Source organism: Rhinatrema bivittatum, chromosome 7 (assembly GCF_901001135.1).
Source record: "Rhinatrema bivittatum chromosome 7, aRhiBiv1.1, whole genome shotgun sequence".
NCBI classification, from domain to species: Eukaryota; Metazoa; Chordata; class Amphibia; order Gymnophiona; family Rhinatrematidae; genus Rhinatrema; species Rhinatrema bivittatum.
Genome location: NC_042621.1, coordinates 296,459,189 through 296,473,811, shown reverse-complemented (window position 1 = coordinate 296,473,811; position 14,623 = coordinate 296,459,189). Strand labels below are relative to the sequence as shown.

The window sequence follows — 14,623 nt, the reverse complement described above, 5'->3', positions numbered from 1 at the left end:
TATATCGAAGTTCTAGTAACAAAGTTACTAATCAATTCGGTTTACATTGTAACAATAAAATTGACAGAATATAGAATAATGTCTTACAGAGAACAGGGAAGATTTAACTTGGAAATAAATAAAATAACTTAATGAGAGCAATAAATAACTTCAACGGAGCAAGGAGAGTACAGTTTAAATACAATATAATATAGGAGAGTATATATTCGGAATTGACTGAGTCGGGCCTGAGGTCGATTATTGAAAAGATCAGAATAGTTATTGGGATTAGGAGAATGCTTGATTAAACAACCAAGTCTTGAGTCTCTTTTTAAAGGTGGGTGTCGATTGTTCCAATCTCAGGTCAGGAGGGAGAGAGTTCCAGAGTTTAGGTCCAGCGGTGGAAAGAGCTCTTTTACTAAGCGAAGTTTTGAGCGGATGGGCCTTTACTCACATAAATGGGATTTACTCACATAAATGCACTTAACCTGAGTAAATAGCATTTGCATATTGCTACAATAGTGGCTTACATTTACATGCATGAATCCTTTGAAAATTCACCTGTTAAAGAAGTGAAAGTTGCCAGCCGTGCTGTACCAGACAGCATTGCTCTCCCCATACGACTCTCTGGGACGTACGTGGGTAGTCAGAATCACACCTCTATAAACCTCGCTCCCATCCATTGAAATGACAAGAGCATCTTGTACACGCTCAGAGGTAAGGGCGAAACGTCTTAGCAAAACCTCCCTTCGCATTCTTATTTGGGTCTGAAACGCACACCTCTGGGCGTTATCAACCGAGATAGTGCATGGAGCCATTCTGATGTCCTGACTGACAAACTAGGACATGAAAGTCCTGGATCAGAGAATGCATTTATCAGATAAAGTGTGCTTCTTACTGTTAAGTGTTCCACTAGGTGAAATTTCAGACCTATTAGTAAAAATTTGTAACCTATCATTAAAATCATCCATTGTACCTGAAGACTGGAGGATAGCAAATGTAACCCCAATATTTAAAAAGGGCTCCAGGGGCGATCCGGGAAACTACAGACCGGTTAGCCTGACTTCAGTGCCGGGAAAAATAGTGGAAAGTGTTCTAAACATCAAAATCACAGAACATATAGAAAGACATGGTTTAATGGAACAGAGTCAGCATGGATTTACCCAGGGCAAGTCTTGCCTCACAAATCTGCTCCACTTTTTTGAAGGAGTTAATAAACATGTGGATAAAGGTGAACCGGTAGATATAGTATACTTGGATTTTCAGAAGGCGTTTGACAAAGTTCCTCATGAGAGGCTTCTAGGAAAAGTAAAAAGTCATGGGATAGGTGGCGATGTGGATTGCAAACTGGCTAAAAGACAGGAAACAGAGAGTAGGATTAAATGGGCAATTTTCTCAGTGGAAGGGAGTGGACAGTGGAGTGCCTCAGGGATCTGTATTGGGACCCTTACTTTTCAATATATTTATAAATGATCTGGAAAGAAATACGACGAATAGATAATCAAATTTGCAGATGATACAAAATTGTTCAGTGTAGTTAAATCACAAGCAGATTGTGATAAATTGCAGGAAGACCTTGTGAGACTGGAAAATTGGGCATCCAAATGGCAGATGAAATTTAATGTGGATAAGTGCAAGGTGATGCATATAGGGAAAAATAACCCATGCTATAGTTACACAATGTTAGGTACCATATTAGGTGCTACAACCCAAGAAAGAGATCTAGGTGTCATAGTGGATAACACATTGAAATCGTCGGTTCAGTGTGCTGCGGCAGTCAAAAAAGCAAACAGAATGTTGGGAATTATTAGGAAGGGAATGGTGAATAAAACGGAAAATGTCATAATGCCTCTGTATCGCTCCATGGTGAGACCACACCTTGAATACTGTGTACAATTCTGGTCGCCGCATCTCAAAAAAGATATAATTGCAATGGAGAAGGTACAGAGAAGGGCAACCAAAATGATAAGGGGAATGGAACAACTCCCCTATGAGGAAAGACTAAAGAGGTTAGGACTGTTCAGCTTGGAGAAGAGACGACTGAGGGGGGATATGATAGAAGTGTTTAAAATCATGAGAGGTCTTGAATGAGTAGATGTGAATCGGTTATTTACACTTTCGAATAATAGAAGAACTAGGGGGCACTCCATGAAGTTAGCATGGGGCACATTTAAGACTAATCGGAGAAAGTTCTTTTTCACTCAACGCACAATAAAGCTCTGGAATTTGTTGCCAGAGGAGGTGGTCAGTGCAGTTAGTGTAGCTGGGTTCAAAAGAGGTTTGGATAAGTTCTTGGAGAAGTCCATTAATCAAGTTTACATAGGGGCAGATTTTAAATACTTGCGCGAGCGCGTACTTTTGTTCGCGCAGCAGGCGCGAACAAAAGTATGCTGGATTTTATAAGATACGCGCGTAGCCGCGCATATCTTATAAAATCCGGGGTCGGCGCGCGCGCAAGGGGATGCACATTTGTGCAACCTGCGCGCGCTGAGCCCAGCGCGGCCTGCCTGTTCCCTCCGAGGCTGCTCCGAGAACTTTTCTACGCCCTCCCCCCACCTAACCCACCCCCCCGGCCCTATCTAAACCCCCCTACCTTTGTCGGCAAAGGCGTAACTTTGCGCGCGTCGGCCGGCAGCTCCGCTCCGTCCTCCGGTCCCGGGGGCTGGTCCGGAGGCCTCGACCACCCCCCCGGGCCGGCGCCACGCCCCCGGGCCCACCCCCGAAACGCTGCGTCGTTTCGGGAACACCCCCTCCCTCCCCTTTTCGAAAGCCTCGAGGCTTTAGGCGCGCGCGGGCCTTTTAATATCCGCCTCTTAGGGAATAGCCACTGCTATTAATTGCATCAGTAGCATGGGATCTTCTTAGTGTTTGGTTAATTGCCAGGTTCTTGTAGCCTGGATTGGCCTCTGTTGGAAACAGGATGCTGGGCTTGATGGACCCTTGGTCTGACCCAGCATGGCAACTTCTTATGTTTCTTATCCTGAAAAAGACAGAGCTAGCTGGCAAACCTAAACCAGGCTGGTCACAAGCCCTCCCCAGCACGTCTGTGGGAAGTGAGGCTCCTCTCTGCTGGTTGCTAGCTTGGGGTTTTAGGGAGACAGCGCTGGTTTTCCAGCCCTGCTAATTCCACCGTACTCTTGACTTGGCAAGGAGACCGAAGCCAGGACAGGCTGCTGCTTGCCAGATGCCGCACTCAATTGGACGATTCAATCCTTCCTTTTTCTGTCAGCAGGGAACAGCAGCTGGAGATTTAGCTGCGCCATTAACATTATATTGACTTTCCCCCTTATCTCCGAGGATCAGCTGTCCCTGGAGATTATCAAGGCCGGAAGAGGGGGAAGTGACCTCCTGTCGCGGGGCACAGAGGGCAACTCTAGGATGACCAAGAATCTCCAGAACATTAATGATGGTGGTGGTGGTGGGGGGGGGGGGGGATTCAGGGGGTCATGTTGACCTTTTCACGACTTCATGCCGAGCAGCTGTACCCCTCCCGCCCCCCTCGGGCAACGTTTTCATTTGCAGTGGGAGCAACCATCACAGAGTCAGGTTTCATGGGCGGAAAGTTCCAGCTGCATTTTGTTTTCAATGTGCAAAGTTTAAACTGAAATACGAAGTCAGACTGGTGAAAGCGTGACAGGGTCTGCGGTGAGCAGGCACCGCACACCAAGGCCTCTCTTCCGCCTCTGGCCGCGCTGATCTCAGGGTGCTGGGGATTTTGCTGGGTGCGTGGATTGCTCAGGCATTACCCCCTCGCGTCACTCAGCCCTGGATCTCGGTGCGGCATCGCTCCCAGCACGAACTGAACCAGAAGCACCTGGGGGCCTTGAAGCTGCCTGGTTCCGTCTCTCTGTAGTCGTCCGGCATTGGGGTGCGGAGGGGGTGGGTCGGGGGTGGGGGGGGGGGAGAAGCGAGGAGGGCTTGGGAGAGACGGAACCAGGCAGCACCAAGAAGGGACCTCTCTTCCTGGAAAGTTCCCCCGACTTTACCGTTCACTATTTAAATCCTGAGTACAGCATTCTGGGCCCAGTTTTATGAAAACGGACTAATTATTTCAGAGAATTCAAGGAGACAGATTCTGCACCAATCCTCAGGCTTTAGGTAGCACCGTAGCTGACAGCAGTCTCTCCCGTTCTTCCTGTCCACGTGCTCAGGGTGCATCCCAGCTGCCAGCCGCAGAGTGGGCCCACTTGTGAGATGTCTCTCCTTGTCCTTAAATCTTCCTCCTTTGTATCCTGCCATCTTGGGGAGATGAGCGCACAAGATCCCCCTATTTTATTGTGGATTTAGCTGGCACCTTTTTTTCATCGGCAGCTCATGACAAGGTACACTCGGGTACCAGGGGGCACTTCCCTGTCCCGCAGGGGGCTAGGTCTGGACACACCCAGTGCCCCTCACGTCCCAGATCTAGCCGCAAAGCTTTGTAACACCCTAAATAGCTGCCGGTGTTGCCCAGATGTTTGGGCAACAGCTTTGCCTTCCAGGGCTCCTGCTTAGACTGCCGGACACGTGAGCGCCTTTGCTGCCACCAGGACTTGTATTTACCGTTGCACGCGTGGCCAGCCGGACAAACACAGCTGCCGGTTTGATTCTAGCATTACAGCCTGCCAGACAGGGAGACAGAATGGCACCTGCGGCGCCGACTTCAACTGGGAGGAGCAGAGACTACAACTACCACAATGCACTGGGATGCAAGTTAGCCTCCCTCCACAGACCGGGGTCACTTGGCAGCTCTGTTGTTTGGCACTGAGCAACACAAAGACCTTCTTCTCTGATTTCTAATCTTTTCTTCCCTCCCTGAAATGCCTTTGACTTTTCAAAATCTTAAGGGGTTAACTTTGCCCCCTGGGCAGAGGAATGGGGCAAAAGCAACCAAGCATCACCTCGGTTTCCCAGACACAGAGGTGTATGGAAAGTGGAAGGAGATGCAAGGGCTTCTGTGCCAGCAATAATAAGAAAATAATTCTTCTAATGTTTGCATCCAGAAAGAATTAGCTAAACAGGCGTTTGCCTCTGTAGTAAATTCCTGTTGTTTAGTAGCCCATGAGGTAAGTGACGGGCTGCGGATAGACCTGTTCTCCGGATCCCTGCCTATCCTGGCTAATCAAATCTTCCAGAAAGGGCCTGCCAGATCATGAGGTTTACTGTAAACGCTTATTTATCAGAGAGGTTTGTGCCTAGCCCAGGGAGTCCTTTTACAGTACGACCTCCGGTGAAAAATTCATTCCTGCAAATCAACAGCTTGGATAATTACAGAGCAGTATGCGGCTCTCCACTCCCTGGGAAAGTAACTGAGCATCCCAGCAACTGCAGCAAGGTGTTGAATGACAATAATCACCGAGTCCTTGGTCAATCTGGGTTCAGAGCAGCTTTCAGGGCTGTAATGATCAGAGGTTCCCAAACCAGCCAGTCAGGGTTTCAGGATCTCCACAATGAATATGCAGGAGATACATTTGCATGCACATTTTATCTCATGGATAATCTTTGGGGGATATCCTGACAAACCTGACTGGCTGGGGGTCCTCTAGGAAAGGTTTGGGACCCTCTATCCTAGATTTCAGGTCTGCATTTGACACTAGACCAGGGTTTCCCAGTCCCCTCCTGCAAGCACCCCTAATCCAGTCCGGGTTTCAGGATTACCACGATGAACATGCATGAGCTAGATCTGCATATGCGTCCAATATATGCAAATCTCTCTCATGCACGTTCATTATAGATACCCTGAAAACCCGACTGGTTAGGTGAGGGAAGCACACTGCACTAGACGGCAGTATTTTGTGGAGTCAATTATTACATTTACATATCCGGTGTTATATTTCATTGTTTTTAATCACAACTTGGCTGAACGTGGAACATTATTTTAGGGGAGGAGACCCCGATTCCTGAGTGGCGTGTGCTGGGGATCAATGTTATCTCCTCTGTACCTCAATGTATCGGCGTGCTTGCATGGAAGCTCGGTGTCGGTCTGGCACAGAATTTAATTTTTATGCCGCTGATGTCCGACTCACCTGAGAGCTTTGCCAAGTTTAGCCAAAGTCTGGAGGAGGTGCCGCATCCCACGAAAACTGCAGGTCGCATCCTTTCCGGGTCCCTCCTTCTTTGGCAGGGGCTACGCTGCTTCCATTCAGTCCCGATGGGTGCAGTCTCGGAAGTGACGTCCGACTCTCTTTTACCAATGGAGGCTCAATTCTCTGACATTGTTAAATCCACTCCCCCCCCCCTCACATTACGTCAGATCTGGAACCGTCATCCATTTCTGAGGAAGCTGCACCAGGCCCCCTGTGATCCATGCTAGGGTTCCGGTAAGTCTGAGAGCACAAACCTCCTGTCCTGGCTCCCGATCATCAGGTCTCCTCCTCGTTTTGTAGAACAAGAAACAAGTTGGAGGTGAGCGAGGAGCCATCCTAATTTCAGATGTTTTTCATTCTGGTGTAGGCCCCGATCGGGAGGTGGTTAAGGGGGCGATCTTCCGCTGAGAAGTCCTCCCCTGCCGGGCTGTCCTTCTGATTTTCTCTCTGATATTTTATAAGAACATAAGAACATAAGAAAATGCCATACTGGGTCAGACCAAGGGTCCATCAAGCCCAGCATCCTGTTTCCAACAGTGGCCAATCCAGGCCATAAGAACCTGGCAAGTACCCAAAAACTAAGTCTATTCCATGTAACCATTGCTAATGGCAGTGGCTATTCTCTAAGTGAACTTAATAGCAGGTAATGGACTTCTCCTCCAAGAACTTATCCAATCCTTTTTTAAACACAGCTATACTAACTGCACGAACCACATTCTCTGGCAACAAATTCCAGAGCTTTATTGTGCGTTGAGTAAAAAAGAACTTTCTCCGATTAGTTTTAAATGTGCCCCATGCTAACTTCATGGAGTGCCCCCTAGTCCTTCTACTATCCGAAAGAGTAAAACACAGATTCACATCTACCCGTTCTAGACCTCTCATGATTTTAAACACCTCTATCATATCCCCCCTCAGTCGTCTCTTCTCCAAGCTGAAAAGTCCTAACCTCTTTAGTCTTTCCTCATAGGGGAGCTGTTCCATTCCCCTTATCATTTTGGTAGCCCTTCTCTGTACCTTCTCCATCGCAATTATATCTTTTTTGAGATGCGGTGACCAGAATTGTACACAGTATTCAAGGTGCGGTCTCACCATGGAGCGATACAGAGGCATTATGACATTTTCCGTTTTATTCACCATTCCCTTCCTAATAATTCCTAACATTCTGTTTGCTTTTTTAACTGCTGCAGCACACTGAGCCGACGATTTCAATGTATTATCCACAATGATGCCTAGATCTTTTTCCTGGGTGGTAGCTCCTAATATGGAACCTAATATTGTGTAACTACAGCAAGGGTTATTTTTCCCTATATGCATCACCTTGCACTTATCCACATTAAATTTCATCTGCCATTTGGATGCCCAATTTTCCAGTCTCACAAGGTCCTCCTGCAATTTATCACAATCTGCTCTCTCCTCAGTTCTCCACCACCCACATCTGGGAGGCCGATCCAGGCATCCAGCACCCAAAATATTTTCTGATGTGACTCCCGAGCTTACCCCCCCCCCCCCTCCCATGAGTCTCATATCACCTCCTACCCCCACTGCACGTGCAATTCAGGGTCAAACACGCTGCAGGCGATACCGTTTTTATGTGGTAAAGATATAGTTCATTTCTACTGATTTTGCGTAACAATCCAAGTGCACCACTGGTTTAGAAACAGCACAGATGAGAAATTACAATACAAAGAAAACTAAAATAGAGGGAAAAATCTAGAGCTTGTGCTTTATCAGACCCCAAGTTGGAGGGGGAGGAGACATTGGATCATTTATATAATTTAAGCACTGGGAGGCCTTCTTAAATTAAAGCCTCTTTAACCAGTAGGAGAGGTGGCACCGGGAATGGGCGTTTCAGATATGAACGAGGATAATTGAGAAGGCTCAAAAAATACATATTTGACCCCCCCCCTGAAACTTTACCACACATTTACTGGGGAAATGAAGCCAAAGCAAGGCTCCCATCCTCAAAACTGCAGAACGAAGCAGCAAACCCCGCTTCCTTTTGCACTGGGCTGCTATTGGATACAGCGCAGGGTAAATACGGACCTTTGAACCCTGGAACAAGAACGCCCTGTTACGAAAAAATAACTGCAAAATATAATCTCAGTCAGAGTCTACAGTTATATCCAAAAAGACTTGAGGCGAATTGGGATCTTGTGCAGCGTTTTTTCCATGGCAAATCATAAGCTTTGGAAATTGGAGGAATTGCATTTTCAGGAGTTTTCAGCACTTCAAGAAAATACGGCCTCAACGTTTCCCTAATAAAAACTGATGAGCCTCATATTTCTTCTTCTAGCAACATTCTCCAGCTTCTCAGTTTTGCTATCAAGACAACGATGTCCATCAGCGAGGGAGCCTGAAGACTCTGGAAGTGCGCGGAAGGATCCCAGTTTCCAAGCTCTGAGCCTTTTCAGGTGTAGCAGAGACCTCTTCCTGCAGCCGCTGAACTGCCGTATCCAGACCCTGATATTGATCTGCAGACTGAGAGGAAAGCTTAGCCAGAGCCTCCCAAATAAGACCCAAAGACACCCGGCCTAGTCCAGCAAGGAGAAGGGACTGTCTGGCTGATTTATTGCAATCGTGTTATGTTTTCCTTCTTTAATGCACTGTTGCGCTGTTAATTCTGTGTCCTGGGTTTTGCATTTATTCACTCTGGCACCTCGACTTGAGGTTCTGGTGGAGACTGCCTGATTAATAATAATAAAAAGCAAGGCCGACACTGGGAGTAAGAGTCCAGGGCAGGCCTCTGCCTGCCACACGCCACAGCTTGCAGAGTTTGACAGATCTCCTTCCATCTGCCTTCAGGCACCGATCAGAACAGGAGGAGGGGTCCTTTCTGTGTCTCAGGAGGGCTTCTCCAATGGTTTAAAAGCCCGTGGTGATGCTGAGGGCTAGGGAATCCCCAGGATTACTGCTGCCAAATCAACAGAAGGCCAGGAAGGAACAGGAAACGTTCAACATTATATGTTTGCAGGTCACCCCTAGAGCAAAACTCCCAGGAAGAGCAAACTGTTAAGCTTCCTTTCATTAAATGCTAACGCTCTTATGTTTTACCTCCAAAGGGCTGGAAGTGAAATCTGAGCCAGAGGAATTACTACCATCTGAGAGCCAGAGGCCTGGTTTTGTGTCAGCAGATCTGAAACATTAAGAACGTGACTCGGATGCCCCTACATCTTGCACACTGACTGCTGGCAAACAAGAATCAGAAAAAAAATGGAACGGTGAGGACTCTCCTTGGCCCATTTCCTGGGTAACATCCAAGCAAAGGATCTGGGCTAACAGCTGAGGATGGGTCCTTCTTGACCCAGCACAATAGGGGTGGGGGGGGAGGGGCTGACCCTGCCACCTGAATCTTGCTAAAGCAGGAATAAACCTCCTGCTTCCAGGCCAGCTCAGTGCCTCAGGTTTCTATCAGTACCATTGCACTGTCAGAGCTGGATCTGTGCATGCACACCCCCTGCCGGCTGGGAGTGCACACTCCAACGCTGCCTTTGGAAACGCTGGTGGGGGCCCCCAGGGGCCCACCCCATGCCGACGCCTGCAGGATGTGTATGGTGCATGTTCCCGGTGAGTCACAAGAGCTGGGCAGATCTTACTCACCTTAGCTCCTCCCTGCCTCTCTTGCCCCCGGCTGGACTTGGGGGCACCGATGTGACAGAAGTTAACGGCACCGGCGCTGAGAGTTGGGTTATGTCGCCAGCGGCTTTCTGCAGCACTGCAGGCACAGCTCCCGTCTCACAAGGACCCGTCTCTCTCCCCTGCCTCCTGGCTCTCCGCTAGAAGGGCCCAGATTTCACCAGCACAGAGCACGGGTGCAAAGTATATGAGCTGCAATTCCCTATGCACCTGGACGGGCTCTTCTGACCATTGTCCCCTGAATGCCCACGAGAGGAGACGCAGACCGGCTTTACAGCACTGGGGAAAACCCAAACTCTGCGGAGCTGCTCCACCAAAGGGATAGAGCAGTCCTTCCTGCTACCCCCCCCCCCCCCCCCCCAATCCTGATAAAGTCGGGGATCCACTTTTAGCCGCTGTATGGGACACCGAAGGGGTGAGGGGAGAGGAGAGGACCCGGGTCCTCTTGCACGCCCTGCGGACAGTCACACAGTCTCTTTCCCCACTGCACACAGGTCCCGGTCCCCTGCATTCATTTAGATTCAGGCGGGAAGGGGGGAGCTGCTTTTCCTGCTTCTTTTATGGCAGGGTTTGTCTTCCTAGCTGGACTGGGCATCTCCCACGTTGTTCGCCCTCCATTCTACAGGTGATTGCAGTCAAAAGGCCAAGAACAAAAGGCGCCTGATCGAAAAGACAGAAGCACTGCTACTGCACCAGGCTCCTAAACAGGTATTTGTAAGAATCTGGGCCATTAAAGCAGTGATTTCTGGAGTCACTAATGAGCCAGGGAAGACCCACGGAGAAGTCATGAGTTGGAACTTCATTAGGAACTCTCCTGTCTAGAGTTTCAAGAATAAAACACAAGATAACCAGAAACCAGCAGGCAGCAACACTGCATGGAACCACCGAGAAAGTATTGTGTGTGAGCACGAGAGAGCCTGCATGTGTGTACATGTGTGGGTGAGCACGAGAGAGCCTGCATGTGTGTACATGTGTGGGTGAGGCAGGGGTGTGTGTGCATGCAAGAAAGCTAGAGAGGGGATATGTGTGTATGAAATATGGAGAGGAGTGTGTAATAAATATAGAGAGAGGAATGTGTGTGTGTGTGAGACAGGTGTGTGTGTGTGTGTGTGTGTGTGTGCATGCAAGAAAACTAGAGAGGGGATATGTGTGTATGAAATAGAGAGAGAGAGATGTGTGTGTGTGAGACAGAGGTGTGTGTACGTGTGTAAGAAATATAGAGAGGTGTGTATGTGGAAGAAACAGAGGGAGGCGTGTGTGTGTGCTTATACAGTATGTAGGTGACCAAGGAAGCAGGGAAGGTATAATTTTGTTCTCTTACAAAGTCCCTGACAGGAAAAAAAAATTGTGAATCACAGATTTGAAACATCTATCCTTAGGTGTATATGAGGAGGAGGAGAAGAGTAAGTCAGATGTACTCAGGAGCCATAAAACAACCACAGATCACAGATCAGTGCACAGTGGCAGTGGCTGATGAATGTCCTAGGGGAGAAGGAATCTGATTCTCCACACAAGAGCGAAATATCTTCCCTCCACAGCAGTCATGATGATTTATTTTCCATCTGGGACAATCTAGATTAGAATCCAAGTTGTGTTAAATACCTAATTCAGACCATTGTTTTAAAATTAATTATAAATAAACCAGTTTGGAAGTCTTTGATGCTTTGGCAGTGTGCGGGGGAGCCTGGCTCTTATCTACACTCTTATGCCCAGTCAGAAAGCTGTGCGCCTTCTCCTTTAAAATGAGCCCCTGGGAAAACATCTGTGAGCTCTGCATGTGTGGCAGACCCCTCTATACTTATTTTACCTTTTTCCATTTGAAGAATTCCAGCAGCTCATGCAACTGAATTAAGCAAAAAGGGAGCTCTGGAGAGAATTTCTGAAAAGCACAGACAGTGTCTGAACTGGGAAATGTCAACATGGAGCCACCTATCCCTGGTGGGAAATTCGATCATTTCCTTGATGCCGCGCAGACAATCGACCAGGTGCAGATAATCTCAGCAGCTTTCTGCATTTCCCTTGCCTGAATTTTAGGGCTGGAGCAGAAATATAAGACACAAGTTTGGAAATGACACATGCGACCCCAGAATCTAAATTAAAGCAGGAGACCGGGGCCAGAATAGCACAGAAGCAGAAAATACAAATGGACCTAACATTATATTTCTGGGAATTCTTTCACACCCATTAGTGATAGTGAAACTGCAAATGTTTTAAAAAAACGTGTTTTAAAAAGACTCCTTTGTTGATGCATTAGTTCTCTAGCTCATGTATTCTCATGTTTTTTGCCCATCAACACTGTTCTCCGTTACTTGTATATCCCTATTTAGCCTACCCTCTTTTTTTTTAACTATTCCCTACATTTATTCATGTTATTTTGACGAGTTATTGTTGTCTATTTATTTATTTAATATTTAAAAATTATGTTCTTATGTTCAGAAACTCTGTTTAATGTAACGCCTCAACCGCGACAGTTTTGTTCTATGTAAACCGACCTGATTTGATATTTGTATTGAGAAGGTCGGTATATAAAAATCCTAAATAAATAAATAAATAAATAAATGCAAGAGAGAAATGAACTTCAATCAGAGAGAGAGAGAGAGAGAAAGCGATCTGGGATGGTGACTGCCTGGGTCTGAGATGGAGGCAGAGGCTTCTGAGCCCAGGCAAAGTTTCAGAAGCGATGGGCCCCGAGCACAGCCCTCAGCAGGAGAGCCAGGCCGAGCTGTGCCCAGCTGCCAGGGCCGGGGGAGGGGAGATGCCTGGAGAAATGCAGCCCTGGAGAGAAGGAGCCAGGCCACCGGCTTCCTTCCTGCACGGCTTCAGCCTTTGCATATCCCAGACTTCGCGGAATTTCTGGAAGTCGCGCAAATGGTTCTCGCGCTTTCTTCCCGCGTGCGCACAGTCCCTGCCTCGCGCACCTTGTACTGTGACAGCCTGCGCCGCCTTGCAAAGCAACGCAAACCCTCCACGGTTTCTGTTCACAGCTGCAAACTCTGCAGTGCTCCCGGCACCCACACACACACAGGAGGAGGGAGGGAGGGAGGGCTCGGCGGCTCCCCCAGGCAGGGAGAGAGGACCGGGGGCGGGGGGAGGGAGACAGCGCGGCTTACCCTGAGCTGAGGATCCGGACAGTCTGCCCCCTCCCTATCCCCCGGGATCGGGACGATCCGCAGGCTGCGCAGCGGGGCTGGCTGCCCTCTCTATTCGCATTACAGGTTTGGCAGATGAGCCCTAATCCCCTGAGAAGCAGCCTGCTGCTGGGATCCGTGCCGGCAGGGACCCTGGCGGGGCGGGGACTTGCAGATCCGGGCTCAGGTTACAGACGCCAGCGCTGCCGCTCCCGGAGAAGGCGGAGGGAGCAGAGAAACATTTACCCGCTTCACCCGCTGCCGGAGCATTTGCACTGCTCTTGGATGCACTGAGCGCCGGCGATCGCTGGTATTTGATTATTAAACCTCCCCGAGTGCCACTTTTAGAAAGATTGGCGCAAAAGGGAGGGGCCGTGCTAGCACTGAGATTGAATGAGGGGGGGGGGTGCCCTGTCCGTGGGGCACAGGTCTGAAGCCACCCGCCCCCTTCCCTGCAAGCTCTGATCTGGGGAGCAATCAGCAGCAAGACCCCCCCTCCCTCCCCTAGGCAAAGCTGTAGCGGCCACAAAGCCAGGGCAACAGGGGAAGCCCCCCCCCCCCATCCTCAGTCCCTAATGAGCGAGAACCTAAGAAACCAGGAAGCGCAAAAGTGGAGGGCACCCAATCCCCCGCCATGCACGAGAGGAAGCAAAGGCAGCCCGCGCGCACCTGCATCTGCAGCCTCTGGAGCAGCCACAGGGAGAGCTGCAGCCCCTGCCCCTGCTTCATTGTGCACTGCAGCCATGGGCGGGACCTTGGGGTCAGAGGTCAGAGGTCAGCGTCTCTCGCCCAGCAACATCGCGCCCCAGCAGCATCGCTGCAGCTCCACGGAGCAACGATGAGTGAAAAGGAGGAAGCAGCACCTGCCCTGCAGCGACCTTTCCTAACCCTTTCCACCAGGCTGCCCTACAGGCCTCGCTTCCCCCCCCCCCCCCAGTTGGGACTGGTTTTAAGGCCCCAGCGCTGGGAGGGAAGCAGCTGGAACTGAATGTTAATGATGCACCCTGAGAGAGTCAGGATCTGCCCTGCATTCATACCCTACCTTCCCTAGAGCAGGAGTCGTCAACTCCGGTACTAGAGAGCCACAACCAGGCTAGGTTACCAGGCCATCCACCATGAATATGCATGACATAGGCTTGCATATGATGGAGGCACTGCCTGCAAACTTAGCTCATGCACATTCATTGTAGATATCCTGAAAACTTGGCGGTGTTCGTTGCTTTTAAGCACCGGAGTTGGCCACCCTCGCCCTAGTTGGCCAACTCTAACAGGTCCTTGGGTGGCCCCTCACCTAGGGAGGATACTTCTAATGAATATGCACAAGAGTTGCATGCATTATATATATATACAAATATTTCTTATGCATATTGATTAGGAATATCCTGAATACTCAACTGGCAAGAGGGGGGGGAGGGAAGCACCCCTCCCCCAGTGAATCCAGGAGGGGATGGGGGCCAGATGAGGGCTGACGGCACAGCAGAGCATCTCACACAGGCTTGTTAACATTCAACTGCAGCTCCTCTCCTCCTAGAAATCATTCCTTAGGTCCACCCACAACTAGGGGAAAAAGGCCAAGGGATGGGGATGTTCCAGGGCTCCCCAACCCTGTCTCAGGTATATTCATTGTGGATATTCTGAAAACCTGACTGGGTAAGGATCCCAGAGATATTAATTCTAGTAATGTTGAAGGGCAAGGGATATTTTTTTTTTTTTTTTTTAAGGATGAGCTGGTGGTTGACTAATGAGGAAAACATAAGAACATGCCATGCTGAGTCAGACCAAGGGTCCATCAAGCCCAGCATCCTGTTTCCAACAGAG

The 14,623-nt window shown here is 49.1% G+C and overlaps 1 protein-coding gene across 6 annotated transcripts in view; it reads right to left on the bottom strand.

The window, feature by feature from the left end:
- VWA2 (von Willebrand factor A domain containing 2) overlaps window positions 1-13,074 on the bottom strand; it is a 65,746-nt gene extending 52,672 nt beyond the window's left edge. Inside the window, exon 1 of one of the 6 annotated variants that reach the window (XM_029610462.1) lies at window positions 13,052-13,074. Coding sequence is in view for 3 of the 6 variants with exons in the window: in XM_029610463.1 (XP_029466323.1) it covers window positions 5,985-6,031 (47 nt within the window). In the remaining 3 variants the exon portion in view is untranslated. The other 5 variants (XM_029610461.1, XM_029610460.1, XM_029610463.1 and 2 more) reach the window with 5 other exon arrangements.
- Between the last annotated feature and the right edge of the window lie 1,549 nt (window positions 13,075-14,623).